General features: G+C 42.4%; 1 protein-coding gene across 7 annotated transcripts in view; it reads right to left on the bottom strand.

Moving 5' to 3' along the window:
* The window catches only part of ARHGAP44 (Rho GTPase activating protein 44), a 132,847-nt gene that overhangs the window by 5,386 nt on the left and 112,783 nt on the right, over positions 1 to 14,678 (bottom strand). For 3 of the 7 annotated variants that reach the window (XM_073606975.1, XM_073606978.1, XM_073606976.1), the window contains 3 exons: positions 11,986 to 12,417; positions 9,959 to 10,092; positions 9,403 to 9,747 (listed from right to left, as the gene is read on the bottom strand). In XM_073606975.1, the coding sequence (XP_073463076.1) occupies positions 9,403 to 9,747; positions 9,959 to 10,092; positions 11,986 to 12,417 (911 nt within the window). Of the gene's footprint in view, positions 1 to 8,981; positions 9,035 to 9,402; positions 9,748 to 9,958; positions 10,093 to 11,985; positions 12,418 to 14,678 lie in introns of all 7 variants that reach the window. The other 4 variants (XM_073606980.1, XM_073606981.1, XM_073606977.1 and 1 more) reach the window with 3 other exon arrangements.

Genomic DNA, 14,678 nt, shown 5'->3' with positions numbered 1-14,678 from the left:
CTGAAAAGCAAGCAGTTGAGAAGAAAGGCGTCACACATTTTCCAAGTTGGATTCTGCAAATAGAGACGACGACGTTCTAACATTACTACATTCTGGTTGCCACTAAGGTAATTGGTCACAATACTAGAGTTCCTCCAGAGGTGAGTAGGAGTTCCTTGAACTAGGAGCAATTTCTGCCTCTCAGATATGTTCTCATTGACACCAAGTTGGATTTGGCACATAAAGAACTTCTAACATTACTACACCCTTGTTACCAGTAAACTAATTAGTCAAATATACTAGGGTTCCTCCAGAGGTTAACAGGGGACTCCTTGAGCTAGGAGCAAATCCTGCCTCTCAGATTTGTTCCCACTGACACCAGGTTGGATTTCGCAAACAAAGATGTTCTAACATTACTACAATCTGGTTGGCACTAAATGAATTGGTCAATTATACTAGGGTTCCATAGGACCTTAAGGTTCCTCCAGAGGTTAATTGAGGGCTCCTTGAGCAAGAAAAAAAAAATTTCTGCCTCTCAGATATGTTCTCATTGACACGAAGTTCTAACATTACTACAATCTGGTCGGCACTATACGAATTGGTTAATTATACTAGGGTTTTATTGAAACCTATGGTCCCTCCAGAGGTTAATAGGGGTTCCATGAGCAAGGAGCAATTTCTGCCTCTCAGATATGTTATCATTGACACCAAATTGGATTTGGCCCACAAAGAACTTCTAACATTACTACACCCTTGTTACCAGTAAACTAATTTGTCAATTACACTAGGGTTCCTCAAAAGGTTAACAGGGGACTCCTTGAGCTAGGAGCAAATTCTGCCTCTCAGATACGTTCCCACTGACACCAGGTTGGATTTTGCAAACAAAGAAGTTCTTACATTACTACATGCTTGTTGCCAGTAAACTCATTGGTGAATTATACTTGGGTTCCTGAAGACGTTCACAGGGCATCCTTGAAAAAGGAGCACATTCTGCCTCTCAGATATGTTCCCATTGCCACCAAGTGGTGGATTTGGCACACAAAGTTCTAACATCACCACACTCTGGTTGGCACTAAATTATATTTGGGTTCCATGGAACCCCAGGGGTTTCTCCAGAGGCTAATAGGGGTTCCTTGGGTTATGAGCTAATTCTGCCTCTCAGATACATTCTCGTTAACATCAAGTTGGATTTGTCACACAAAGAAGTTCTAACATTACTACAATCTGGTTGGCACTATACGAATTGCTCAATTATACTAGGGTTTTATTGAAACCTATGATTCCTCCACAGGTTAATAGGGGTTCCAGGAGCAAGGAGCAATTTCTGCCTCTCAGATATGTTATCATTGACACCAAGTTGGATTTGGCACATAAAGAACTTCGAACATTACTACACCCTTGTTACCAGTAAAGAATTAAGTCAATTATACTAGGGTTCCTCCAGAGGTTAACAGGGGACTCCTTGAGCTAGGAGCAAGATCTGCATCTCAGATATGTTCCCACTGACACCAGGTTGGATTTCACAAACAAAGAAGTTCTAACATTACTACGATCTGGTTGGCACTAAACAAATTGGCCAATTATACTAGGGTTCCATAGGACCTTAAGGTTCCTCCAGAGGTTAATTGAGGGCTCCTTGAGCAAGAAACAAGTTTCTGCCTCTCGGCTAAAAAGATCACAGATGTCAGTGGGAACTTATCTAACTGTAAGTGGGGGATTCATTCCACTGACCACAGATGTAAGGAACATTCTTCCCACTTATGCACAGTGAGCTGTAGATATAATAATTATTAGCAGGTGTTCCCCAAGACCAGAAATTTTGTTCAAAGGGTTCCATGGTAAAAATGCTGAATTAGAGTGATCCGAGCATATTAGACATGGACACGACCCGAGGATGCAGTGTGTAGGGCAGAGCTTTGTGATATAAGCATGCACGGCGATATGAGTGACTTGTATTCTTTCCGATACAAAATTCTTACTCCATGGGTTTAGTGCACCATTTATGGAAGGGTGTGTTTAAATCACAGAATATACTTTCCTGACGGCTCCATCGCAGCACAGCTGGGTATAGGCTCTGCCCCTCCAGGACTTAACTCATATAAATTTGAGCCCACCTACAGCCTCTGCTTTCTTATTTTTTCCTCCTATGCGCAGGACCTAGGTGTGCTCCTTTACCTGGCTGGTCTAAATGGTTGGCTGTCCGTCCATGTGTGGATTAGACTGGAGCCCATTGGATGTGGACCAAGCTTTAAAATGTTTAATCAAGGCGACTTCTGCCATCAGGAAGTCGGAGCAGCCAGGATTATTGCCCCTTGCTCATCTCATTGACCTACAAGTTGAAAGGGTTGCCCGTGCCAGGAGAATCACGGCACCCTTCACTAGAAGGGTCTCGACCTTCAGAGTGGCAGCAGGCCAAGTGTCTGAAACTATCTGCAAGGCAGCTACGTGGGCACCACAATATTCATAGTCATGGCTTAATGACAGTTGAGTTTGGCAGAGGCATCCTGGCTTCTGTTTTTTTAGTCAGAATTGAGGAGTGTGTAGCATTATCCCTCCCCAGTTTTGGCTAGTTAGTTCCCAGCCGTGCTGACATGAAGCCCTCAGGAAAACGGAAAATTGAATTCAAATACTTAACGTAATTTTCCTTTCCCGACGAGCTCCATGGCAGCACAGATCCCACCCAGCTTGGTAGGACTAGTTACAGAACGCTGAGGCTGTAGGTGGGCTCAAATTTATAGGAGTGAAGTCCTGGAGGCATGGGGGGGGGGTGGAGCCTATACCCAGCTGTGCTGCCATGGAGCTCGTCAGGAAAGGAAAATTACGGTATTTGAATTCAATTTTCTGTTATTCTTCCGGCGAAACTGCTCATACACTTGTTTTTTATTGACAGAGAAAAATCAAATGTTCACCTATATCCTCTACTGGTCGAATCTTATTTATTCATAAAAAATAATAGGTGAGGGTCATGGTAAACATGGATTTCCTATGATCATCAGCTCCATCTAGTGGCCATTATTCAGTATTTTCCTGAACCAACTTAATTATACAGTACAGGACTCAGGAATAGTTTTTTTTTTTTTTTTTTTTTTTAGAGGATGGGTTATATGCCACTAAAGTCAGGTGATTGGACCCAGGCAAAAGCTTTGCTGGGACCGAAACCCTGTATATCCAGTGAAGTCCCCACCTCAGAGAAGTGGACGGGATAAGTCCCCGCCGCAGAGAAGTGGACATTTTTTTTAGATCTGCGTTAAGGGAGATCATGGACCCAGGCTTGAGCCTGCCACTAACGCAGATCCAAAAAGAGCCCACAGAAGTGGGCCGTATGGGATCACAGGAACCCACAGTTCAAACCAGATCAAACCAACCAGATAACGAACATAAACAGCAAAAGGTCCTCAAAAAGTACTTGATTTCCGTTATCTGGTTGGTTTGATCTCACACTGTGGGTTCCTGTGATCCCATACGGCCCACTTCTGTGGGCTCTTTTTCGGATCTGCGTTCGTGGCAGGCTCATTCCTCGGTCCATTATCTCCCCAGTCTTCATGGTGTATTCAGTTGGTGATAGATAGATAGATAGATAGATAGATAGATAGATCAGGAACTAGTTTGCTACAATGCAGTGACGATCTACGCAGTATTTATAAAGTGTCCTGAAGAAGCCATATTTTGGCGAAACATGTAGACATGAATACACTGCATCCTCACTGTATGAATATTTCATGATGCTTTCATGGTCTTTCTTTATGAAAGTAAATGTAATTTTAATGTTATTACTAATGACACTTTTTGGGGACCAGTGACACCAATACAGCGATCAGTGCTAAAAAAAAAAAAAAAAAAATTGCAGTCACTGTACTAATGACAGTGGCAGTGAAGGGGTTTTTCCCCCGATACCAACAATGGGGCACTATTCCTCAAAATGACACCAACTATGGGGCATTCATTACTCCCATTGACGCCGGCATATTTTCTACTCCCACTGGCCACAGTCCGGCCCCCTCAGAGTCTGAAAGACAGTAAACTGGCCCTTTGTTCGTAAAGTTTAGAGACCCCTGGTCTAGGGGATTGCAGAGCGGATGTATACTTACATAATCATGAACAAACGTTGGCAACAATGCCAAAGTAGAAAACAAGGAGTAAAACGTTCCTTAGCATGACCCCGGCTAACGTGTTTCAGTCCAGAAATTTACCTTATTCATAGTCTGTTTACATCAACACTGACCACAGAAATATATAGCAAACCAACTGCTCAACACACCTCCAATGATTAAATCCAATTGGATCCACCTGCAAGCACAGGGAAGTGGATGGGTGGCTGGCTGCTATAATGGCGAGAGAAACCAATTTCACAGCAATAATCATTTACAAAGTGAAGAAAATATCAAATTAAAACTAACCTATCTAAACTACTCACCTGATCTGCCGATCCTGCGAGCGCCAGGAACGGTACCCGCTTCCCCTGCCCCCCCCCCCCCCAGCGGTCTTGTGAATGGACTGTTCCTGACGTCATCACACCCATATACCGGTTCTGGATGCGAGGATGGCAGGAACAGTCCACTGCTGGACATGGGGGAGCGCGATTTTTCGGAGGATCAAAGTATTGGGTAGGTATAGCCTTTTAGTGCACCCCTAGACAAAACAAGCAGTTACAACCCCAAGAAATTCTTTAAGTATGTAAACAGTAAAAAAGGGAGGACAGACCATATTGGCCCCATAAAGAATGAGGAAGGACATCTGGTTACAAAGGATGGGGAGATGGTAAAGGTATTGAATTTATTCTTCTCCTCAGTATTCACGAGTGAATCGGGGGGCTTCAGTAACCAAAACTGCAGTGTTTATCCTCAGGACTCAACACAGGAAGCACCTCCATGGTTAACAGAGGACGGAATTAAAATTAGACTTGAGAAACTTAACATTAATAAATCACCGGGACCAGATGACTTGCATCCGAGGGTACTTAGGGAACTCAGTCAGGTGATTGCCAGACTGTTGTTCCTAATTTTTACTGACAGTCTACTGACTGGAATGGTACCAGCTGATTGGAGAAAAGCCAATGTAGCACCAATATTTAAAAAGGGCCCAAAATACATCCCTGGGAATTACAGACCAGTTAGCCTAACATCAATAGTATGTAAACTCTTGGAGGGGTTGATAAGGGACTATATACAAGATTTTAGTAATAAGAATGATATCATTAGCAGTAATCAGCATGGATTCATGAAGAATCGTTCTTGCCAAACCAATCTATTAACCTTCTATGAGGAGGTGAGTTGCCATCTAGATAAAGGAAGGCCTGTAGACGTGGTGTATCTGGATTTTGCAAAAGCATTTGACACAGTTCCCCATAAACGTTTACTGTACAAAATAAGGTGCATTGGCATGGACCATAGGGTGAGTACATGGATTGAAAACTGGCTACAAGGGTGAGTTCAGAGGGTGGTGATAAATGGGGAGTACTCGGAATGGTCAGGGGTGGGTAGTGGGGTTCCCCAGGGTTCTGTGCTGGGACCAGTCCTATTTAATTTGTTTATAAACGACCTGGAGGATTGGATAAACAGTTCAATCTCTGTATTTGCAGACAATACTAAGCTAAGCAGAGCAATAACTTCTCCGCAGGATGTGGAAACCTTGCAAAAAGACCTGAACAAATTAATGGGGTGGGCGACTACATGGCAAATGAGGTTCAATGTAGAAAAATGTAAAATAATGCATTTGGGTGGCAAAAATATGAATGCAATCTATAGACTGGGGGGAGAACCTCTGGGGGAATCTAGGATGGAAAAGGACCTGGGGGTCCTAGTAGATGATAGGCTCAGCAATGGCATGCAATGCCAAGTTGCTGCTAATAAAGCAAACAGAATATTGGCATTAAAAAGGGGATCAACTCCAGAGATAAAACGATAATTCTCCCGCTCTACAAGACTCTGGTCCGGCCGCACCTGGAGTATGCTGTCCAGTTCTGGGCACCAGTCCTCAGGAAGGATGTACTGGAAATGGAGGGAGTACAAAGAAGGGCAACAAAGCTAATAAAGGGTCTGGAGGATCTTAGTTATGAGGAAAGGTTGTGAGCACTGAACTTATTCTCTCTGGAGAAGAGACGCTTGAGAGGGGATATGATTTTAATTTACAAATACTGTACTGGTGACCCCACAATAGGGATAAAACTTTTTCGCAGAAGAGAGTTTAATAAGACCCGTGGCCACTCATTACAATTAGAAGAAAAGAGGTTTAACCTTAAACTACGTAGAGGGTTCTTTACTGTAAGAGCGGCAAGGATGTGGAATTCCCTTCCAGAGGCGGTGGTCGCAGCGGGGAGCATTGATAGCTTCAAGAAACTATTAGATAATCACCTGAATGACCGATATGTAATGTAATACTGACACATAATCACACACATAGGTTGGGCTTGATGGACTTGTGTCTTTTTTCAACCTCACCTACTATGTAACAACCTGTAGAGCAGGCGCAGCCTCACTGCATGGGGGACATTTTTTTTTTCTCATGGAGTTATGTTTTAATCTTCACCAGATGGGAATTAAGGTAGATCCCAGGTGCAGAGAAACTATTTGCTTGCCTTGAAACTTATTTTCACTTTTGTAAAAACCAGAATTGCACCAATACACCCCCCCCTTTTTTTTTTTTTTTTTTTTTTTTTTTTTGCGAGTACCAATATTTTTGGTTAAGTACTCACTAATACCGAGTACCGATACTTTGTGCTGTGATTTAAGCCCAAACAAAATGAATCTCCTCATTGTGATTTCAGCCTGGGTTCACACATGCGGGAAACCGCATGCGGATTCGGACAGGCATCACATTTTTTTCCTGTTCATGCCATTTTTTTGCAGTGCGATTTGAGCTCATTCATTTTGTATGGGGTCAGATCACACCACAAAGTATCAGTTTCCGGTACGAAAGAGAAAAGGGTAGCCCCTGGAAGTCACATATCCAAGATGTCCTAGAGGTAGAGAGGTGAAGAGATTGGCAACCTCAGCCTGGACTTCAACCAGGCCACATGCCCCCAATGCGTTTCACTCCCCCCAGAGCTTATTCATGACTAAGCACCGGGGGGGGGGCGATGTGAAATGCGTTGGGGGTATGGCCTGGTTGGAGTCCAGACTGAGGTTGCCACTCTCTAGGACATGTTGAATGTGCGACTTCCAGGGGCTACCCTTTTCTCTTTCGTACCCACAGAGCAGTTGTGGATGCACCATGTGGATACCACCTTTTCTGCCTAGCCTGAGCGGCACATACATCCTTTTATCGGTTTCCGGTATCGGAGCATTTTCACGAGTAGGAGTACTTGTGAAAATACTCTATCTGCACCGATAGCTGTATCGGAGTATCCCTATGAGAAGCAGAACATAACCCAAGTACATTAAAATTTCAAACACAATAAACGGGAATTAGCCTGTGGACATCTCATTCCAAAACCATACCAACCAATATGGAGTTGTCACCGTTCCATGGCCATAACCACCTCAACTGTTCTGAGAAGGCTTTTCTTTAGATTTCGGATGGTGTCTGTGGGAAGTTCAGGCCAAAGACCATTTATGAGGTCATGTACTAGCATTGAACCAGAAGACCCAGCTAGCAATTTCCATTCCAATTCAACCCAAAAAAGGTAGTCAAGTAGGGTTTAGGACGGGGCTCCGTGCAGGACATGCGAGTTTCTCCACACAAAACTGGTCAACCATGTCTTTACAGAGCTGGTTTTGTGCACAGGACAGTCATGGTGGAACAGATAAGGGCCTTCACCAAATTGTTACCATAAGGTTGGAAGAGCACAGCTTGGTATGCTGTAGAAATAAAAGTACCCTTCACTGGAAACACCCAAACTCAATAAATTGTAATCAAATCGTTTTGGTCATATAGCGTTGGTGTGATAACCAGGTATTCAAAAACCTTTGGCTACACGGTGTAAAATTTTGTTGTTAAATTGATATTTAAGTGTGTTAGGATATTACAAAACAGCTAACACAGCCATACAAAGAGTTGAAACCTTTACAGTTTTTACACCAAATATTACCAAAATACAACAGAACATGAGATAGACATCTCACCAACATCAGGTTACAAAGGTTTAAAAAAAAACTAACCTACAACAAAACACATTGGTTCATACAGGCAACAAAACAACAGCTAGAAGCACAGGGTACGACACCGCACACCTTCCCAGTTAGACCTTTGTGTTGGTGGACATGTCTGTCAAGCGTTGAAAGGCTAAGCCATGCGTTTTGGGGTGGCAGGCTCATGCGAAGTCTACCACCTCAGGGGGAGGTCATACACATAGCTGTCTGCTACTGCTCAACGAAAGTCCTACCCGCTTGCCAAGACATCTGTACGCACAGCAATGAAGGCCAACCAGGCACAGTGTATAGCTAGAGATGGAAACGTTCTTGAAAATGAACATACAGTAATATCTAAGCAGCGTGGAGTATGATTATGAGGTTACAGAGTGACAGGGAATGTATTGTGAAGTGGAGCGGATTGGTACGTTCATTTCCAAAAGCGTCCACGATGACTTTCGCCAAGACAGCTACATGTACAAACATCAACCGGTAGGGGGTCAGGCCAAGAACAGAAAAAAAAGGCAACAGTTTAGCATGGGTGGGCAACCAAAGCTGATTGTTGAAAACAGGTTAAAATAGTACTTGACATCCCCGTAGGTTCAGCACATTCTCCATCATAGGCATAACCATAATACCTTGCAAGGATAGGGCTCCCATTTCTTTTAAAAGACTACAGTGTTGCCTATCTAAAAAAAAAACAAAAAAAAAAAAAACACACCACACCTTTCTACACATTGGAAACTTCATGGTTTTGCAAGGTTTTCTCGTATGTGGAGAATTATTGGAGATAATTATGCAAATATAGAAAAAAAAATCTGCTAATTATGCATATGGTGGGAACAGTATGACCAACAGGGTGCCCAACATATATTCCTTGGTTGCCTCAAAGTGAATGGTCAAGGCGAGTGTGAAACGCTTGAAGCTCTAGCTTACCAGGAGACTCCCCCTCACACATATCCAACACAGCGCCACTCAACGTCAAACGGCTGCGAGGAAACGGGAAGGGAGAACGAGGGGAGACAAAGGGAACACAACAAAAAAAAAAAAAAACATAACACTTAGTGCTTTTGTTTGTGGGAGATGGAGAGAGAGAGAAGATTATCGGCATATTTCCGTCTTTGTAATTACAGTAAACCTTGATTCTTTTTTTAAATCATTTGATTCTGAGAGATTCCCAAGAGAATCCAGAGAGATGAGCTGAAGAGTTAACTTTAATCTTCAGTTCAAAAATGTTTAAACAGTCATTTAAGTACTTTTTAGGAATTTGTTATTATGAGATATGGTAGAGAGTCTGAATAGCCTATATATAATATATATCTCTCCAGAGGAGGAACAGAGAATGAAATCTGCTTACCTGTAGACATACTATCCCCAGGAGACAAGCCATCTAAGATACTGTTCTCCGAAGACTGAGGACTGGAAGCAGACTGACTTGGTGGCTGGGGTGGAGGAAGAGATGGCCTTTGCCGTGGTTTAGGAGTGGGACGGGCTTTTGTTAAAGTGCTGGTCACAGATGGGGGAGAAGCCAGGTTTGGGGTCAAAGAAAGAGAGCCTTGGTAGCTGAGTCCATAAGGTGATGGTGTGCTGGGAGGGGTCGGGGAAAGACTGACAGGAGAAGGCTGACCTGTTGATTGGTCGGACACTGCTCCTGTCTGGGTGTAAGTTATCTTGGGTGGAACCGGTGCAAGTTTCTTGGATGCTGTGAAAACAAAAAAATGTTGAAAAACCATGAGATCAGTTAGGCCTGTACATTTTTTTAAAAATTGTACTATTTGGATTTCACCCCAATATTGAAGCGGATTCTCTTGAGGTCTGTCGAGAAAAAAAAGCCTTCACAGACATGATATTATGGATCTTACCGCCAACCAGCCAGAAGTCTATTGGAATACTAAATCATATCTAGGAAGTACCTTTCCTAAGGGAATGAGGACTTTGTTCCGTTGAGAGCTGGCTGAGGCCTATTCCACCTGCAGACACCATATGACCAGTGCTTGGACTTCCCTTTGGTCCAGAAACCGGAGAAAGCTCTTTCCCTTTTAACGTACTGCAAAAGAAATTTGCAACATTCATGAAGAAAGTTACCCTGGCCGGATAGCCACATTTTGGCCCAAACATTATCCATTAGCAAACAATCTATTTAGCTGTGTCCTACTACTTTTTCTGACTTTCTGAACATTTGAGGACTAGAATACAGATTAAAAAACAGCCATTTATATTTAATCTGACAGATGCCCAATTAAAATTGCAGCATTGGTTTTGAAAAATTAGCACTTGACCTCAAAACTGGGGACACCTTTTTTGAAGGCCAATCAACATTTTTCAGGACCATATATACATTACAGAAGCTGCCAGTCTCCTCCTTTTTAAATGGTATTTCCATAGCTCTTGAAGGTGGCATTAGTAATCTGAGTTTTTATTTACAAAAAAAATAAAAAAAATAAATGAAAATAAAAAATGTAACTAGCTAGATATAAGATTGGATTTACGTTTATAATGCTGGTGATATTAAGATGCTTCTAAAACAAGCTAGCCTTTCCAACAATTCTATTTCAAAGCTTTTCTACAACAGAGAGGCAACTACATATGTGAACTTGAGCAGTTGTTCAATGTTCCATACCAGTGGTCTTCAAACTGTGGCCGAGGGCCAGATGTGGCCCTTTGCTAGCCTTTATCTTGTCTTTGGGGCGCTATTCCTCCCACTGATTTGAGGCACTATTCTTAACACTGACACCAACAGTGGGGCATAATTCCCCCAAATGACACCAACAATGGGGCACTATTCCTCTATTCACACTAATATCCATGATGGGGCAATATTCCATCCACTGACACCGATTTTGGGGCACTATTCTATCCAGTGACACCAATGATGGGGCACTATTACTCCCACTGACACTAATGATGGGACACTATTCCTCCCACTGACACCAAATGATGGGACACTATTCCTCCCACTGATACCAATGGTGGGGCAGTATTCCATCCACTGAACCCAATGATAGGGCACTATTCCTCGTGGTAATACCAAGGATGGGGCACTTTTCCTCCTCCTACTGACCACAGGTGATATGCAACTGAAAACCACGTCTGAGACATTGTTTACTTTCACCGATGCCAGGCCTGGGACTTTTTCTGCCCCCACTGGTCACAACCTTGCCGCCCCCCCCCCCCCCTAAAGTCTGAAGGACAGTAAACTGTCCCTTTGTTTGGAGACCCCTGTTCCATACAGAACGAGCCAAATCCTTTCTATAATAAATAGTTTAGCTCAAGGCTGTGAAATAGTAGTGCAAACTCTTATTCATAATCATATTTTTCTATCCCCCTTACCTTTACCTGGCCTTTTAAAACCTTCAGTCTACATAAATTTTTGTAATATTTTTTTATCCTTGTTTTGACATTGGGATTGCCATCATGGGCTGCTGAGTAGATATTGTGGACAATTTCGGAAATGTCAGCTTTTTCTTTTTTTGCTTGACAAGTCAAATGATATATAGAATTTCTTATAAGTAAGGAGAAACCAGTCTTTGACGAACCCGGTTTTATCATCTCTACCATTATTGCTATGCCACTGATCATTGAAACCTAGCCCTCTGATATCTGTCCAATTCTTCTCGTAAAAGGAACCATTTTCTGCAAGTCAACAGACTTCACTGCGAGACTGACTCATGCCGCTGACTCATTGTTCATAGAAGCGCATTTGAAATTTGTTGCCTTCAAACCCTTACGGATATTTTAAGCCCTGCAAGTCCTTTGGGGGAATTTGCTACAGCTTAGGCACAAAGACACTGAAATTCCTCAGAATTTATCTTAGCTGTTTGGATCATTACCTGCCAAAATGAACAATGTCTTGGGTCTAGCAAGCCTTTGAACTCTACATCCTTTCCATGGTGAGGCAGTTTTATTAGATACACAGCAGATTATTATTTTTTTTAATTACCTAGTCAGCTTGGTTCCTTTGTCTCGAGCACAGGAACAGCTGAGCCATGGGGGCGAGGCAGACATTGCGGGTAGGTTAGGGTTACCAGATGGGTCAGGTTTGGTTAGGACGAGTGGGGTTTTGATGTAAAGGGGTGAGACGTTAGGCTCAGAAGCGTGAGTTTCAGAAAGGGAGCTTTGCTTAGTGAGGTGCAAAAAGCAAGGTTTAGGGTTGGAGTTTATGTCAAGCTTTGGAGGGGAAGGAGGCAAAGTTTGGCTGTAACCAGCCCACCGAAAGGTAGAGGTGGCATCAAGCCTGAAAGATGGTGGAGCTTTTGGAGGGTGAGGATGGAGGGTAGGGTACTGTGAGCATGGGTACGAAAGGGGTCTGTCTTCTTCAGGGGAAGGGTAGTTGTAACAGGAATCCGACCACTGGGGCGAAATCTCATCTCCGCTGTTCGGTGTTGGGGTGCGGAGAAGAAAAAATAAAATAAAAAAAGACACAGGAACAACAACAGAAAAAAAAAAAAAAAAAAAAAAGAAAACAGAAAACAAGAGCAAAAATATTTGTACAAGGAAGAACCCAACAAGTGTAAAGATAAAATGATATGAAGTGCGAAACGCATACAGCTGGAAATTAAAAAGGCAGAAATTGGCGAAAAAGCCATTGTGCTGTAAAACACAGAGCGACTGAATGCAGATTTTATGGTAGCCAACACGCACAAACACATACAAATCACAAAACATGCAATTCTGTACAGCGACAACACATAAAAGCAGACACAATCTAATATGCAGGGATCTGAACTGATGGCTCCCAAGGACACATTTTGGATACAAGGAATAATTTGTTGTGCTTTGGCCTACTTGAATTTGCCTATCTGGTCAACAAGATTCAAAAATGGGTTTGAGTGGCGGTAAAGCTAAAATAAAAACAATTCAGGAGAGAAACCTAATACTGAACAGTCATGTCTACAAACATTGCAAATTTGCACACTGGGCAAACCCCCCGAAAAAGTATCTGTTAACTTTTAATTGCAAAAATTTGTTGTATTCCATTACATACAATTGGCTACTCTAAAGGCCCTATTACTTAAGATGCAGTATCTTATAGGGGCCAAAAAAATTCTCCAATTTTCCAGAGTTATCTAAACCAAGGTGCAATAAAAGCTCATATACAGTACACAGGCATCGTTTTCCTACATTTCAAAAGGCACATCAAATGCAGGTCAGCATATTCCCATTAACTTCAATAGGGTAATGTAGAGGACAGTTCAGAACAGCCATTCCAACCAAGGTTCTGTGGAACCTGAGCGTTCCACTAGAGTGAGGTTTCTCAACTAGGGTTCCTCCAGAGGTTGCTAGGGGTTCCTTGAGCAATGAGCAATTTCTGCCTCTTGGGTAACTTCCTACTGACACCAATGATCTTTTTAGCAGTGGTGGCCGATGCTCAATATATTGGGGGGGGGGGTGACCTAACACCAACCCCCCCCCCCTCTGCAGGAGACCTACAGATCGGTGGCGATCAAGGCATTACCTTTGGAGTCAGGGGGAAGGAAGAGCCAGGCCGTTGATTCTCCTCCTGGGCGAACAAGAAGTGTGTCCCGAGACACGATTGGCCAGGGAGTCCCAAGAATCCCTGACTAATCGGGTCATAGGAACTGCTTCCGGATGGGAGGGAGAATCAGGAAGACAATAGCGAATATTAATTCACTATTATCACACAACTGGGTGGGCTCAGGGCACAGTGCTCTGCGCCCCAGGCCCCACCCTTTTTTAAAGCCAATTAGAGCCTCAGGCTCTAATCACATGATTCAAAGAACACCAAAAACATTGTAATTCATGTGTCCGGCGCCCTGCATGTAGAAATAGGGGCCGGCTGCATGGATTAGGGGGGTGGCGTCCCTGCGCCCCTTATGAACGGGTCACCACTGCTTTTTAGCTGCCTGTAAGGGGAGAATTCTTCCCAATGACCACAAGTGTAAGGAGAATTCTTCCCACTGACCATCACAGTTACATAGTTGTTAAGGTTGAATAAAGTCAATAGTCCAATCAGTTCAACCTGTGTGGGTTTGTGTAAGTATTATGTCCCTACCATTTCCCATACCCCTGAATATTGTTATATTATAATTTAATAGTTAGTTATTATTAGTTACTTATTCTTTCGAAATTTTTGATCAAACTAACTAATAATAGCTATTAAATTATAGGTATTGGAATTTCCTTTCAAATTTGGCTGTTAATGAACGTAACAAATACGAATTTATGCAAAGTTACGAATTATCTGAAATAACGAATGCCGCATCTAAACAAATGGAAAAAATGAATAATAAATAATAATAATATGTTTTTATTATTGTTATGTATTATTATTAATTCTTTACGTTCCATTCGTTTAGATGCGGCATTTGTTATTTCAGATAATTCATAACTTTGGAGAAATTCGTATTGGTTACGCTCACTAACAGCCAAATTTGAAAGGAAATTCCAATACCTATAATTTAATAGTTAGGTATTATTAGTTAGTTTGTTAGTTATTCTTTCGAATTTTCGGATTTTCTTTCTTATTTTCGAATTGCGATCATAACGAATGACCCGAAAAAAAAAAAAAAAAAATGAATGAAACTAAAATGAACAAATTTTTCGTCAGTGCACGTCTATAATACATCATGAGCTGTAGATATGGTATTTTTTAGCAGGGGTTCCTGGAGACCG

The sequence above is a fragment of the Aquarana catesbeiana genome, linkage group LG12 (assembly GCF_042186555.1).
Source record: "Aquarana catesbeiana isolate 2022-GZ linkage group LG12, ASM4218655v1, whole genome shotgun sequence".
Lineage (NCBI taxonomy): Eukaryota > Metazoa > Chordata > Amphibia > Anura > Ranidae > Aquarana > Aquarana catesbeiana.
This window is presented reverse-complemented; position numbering and strand designations above follow the sequence as displayed.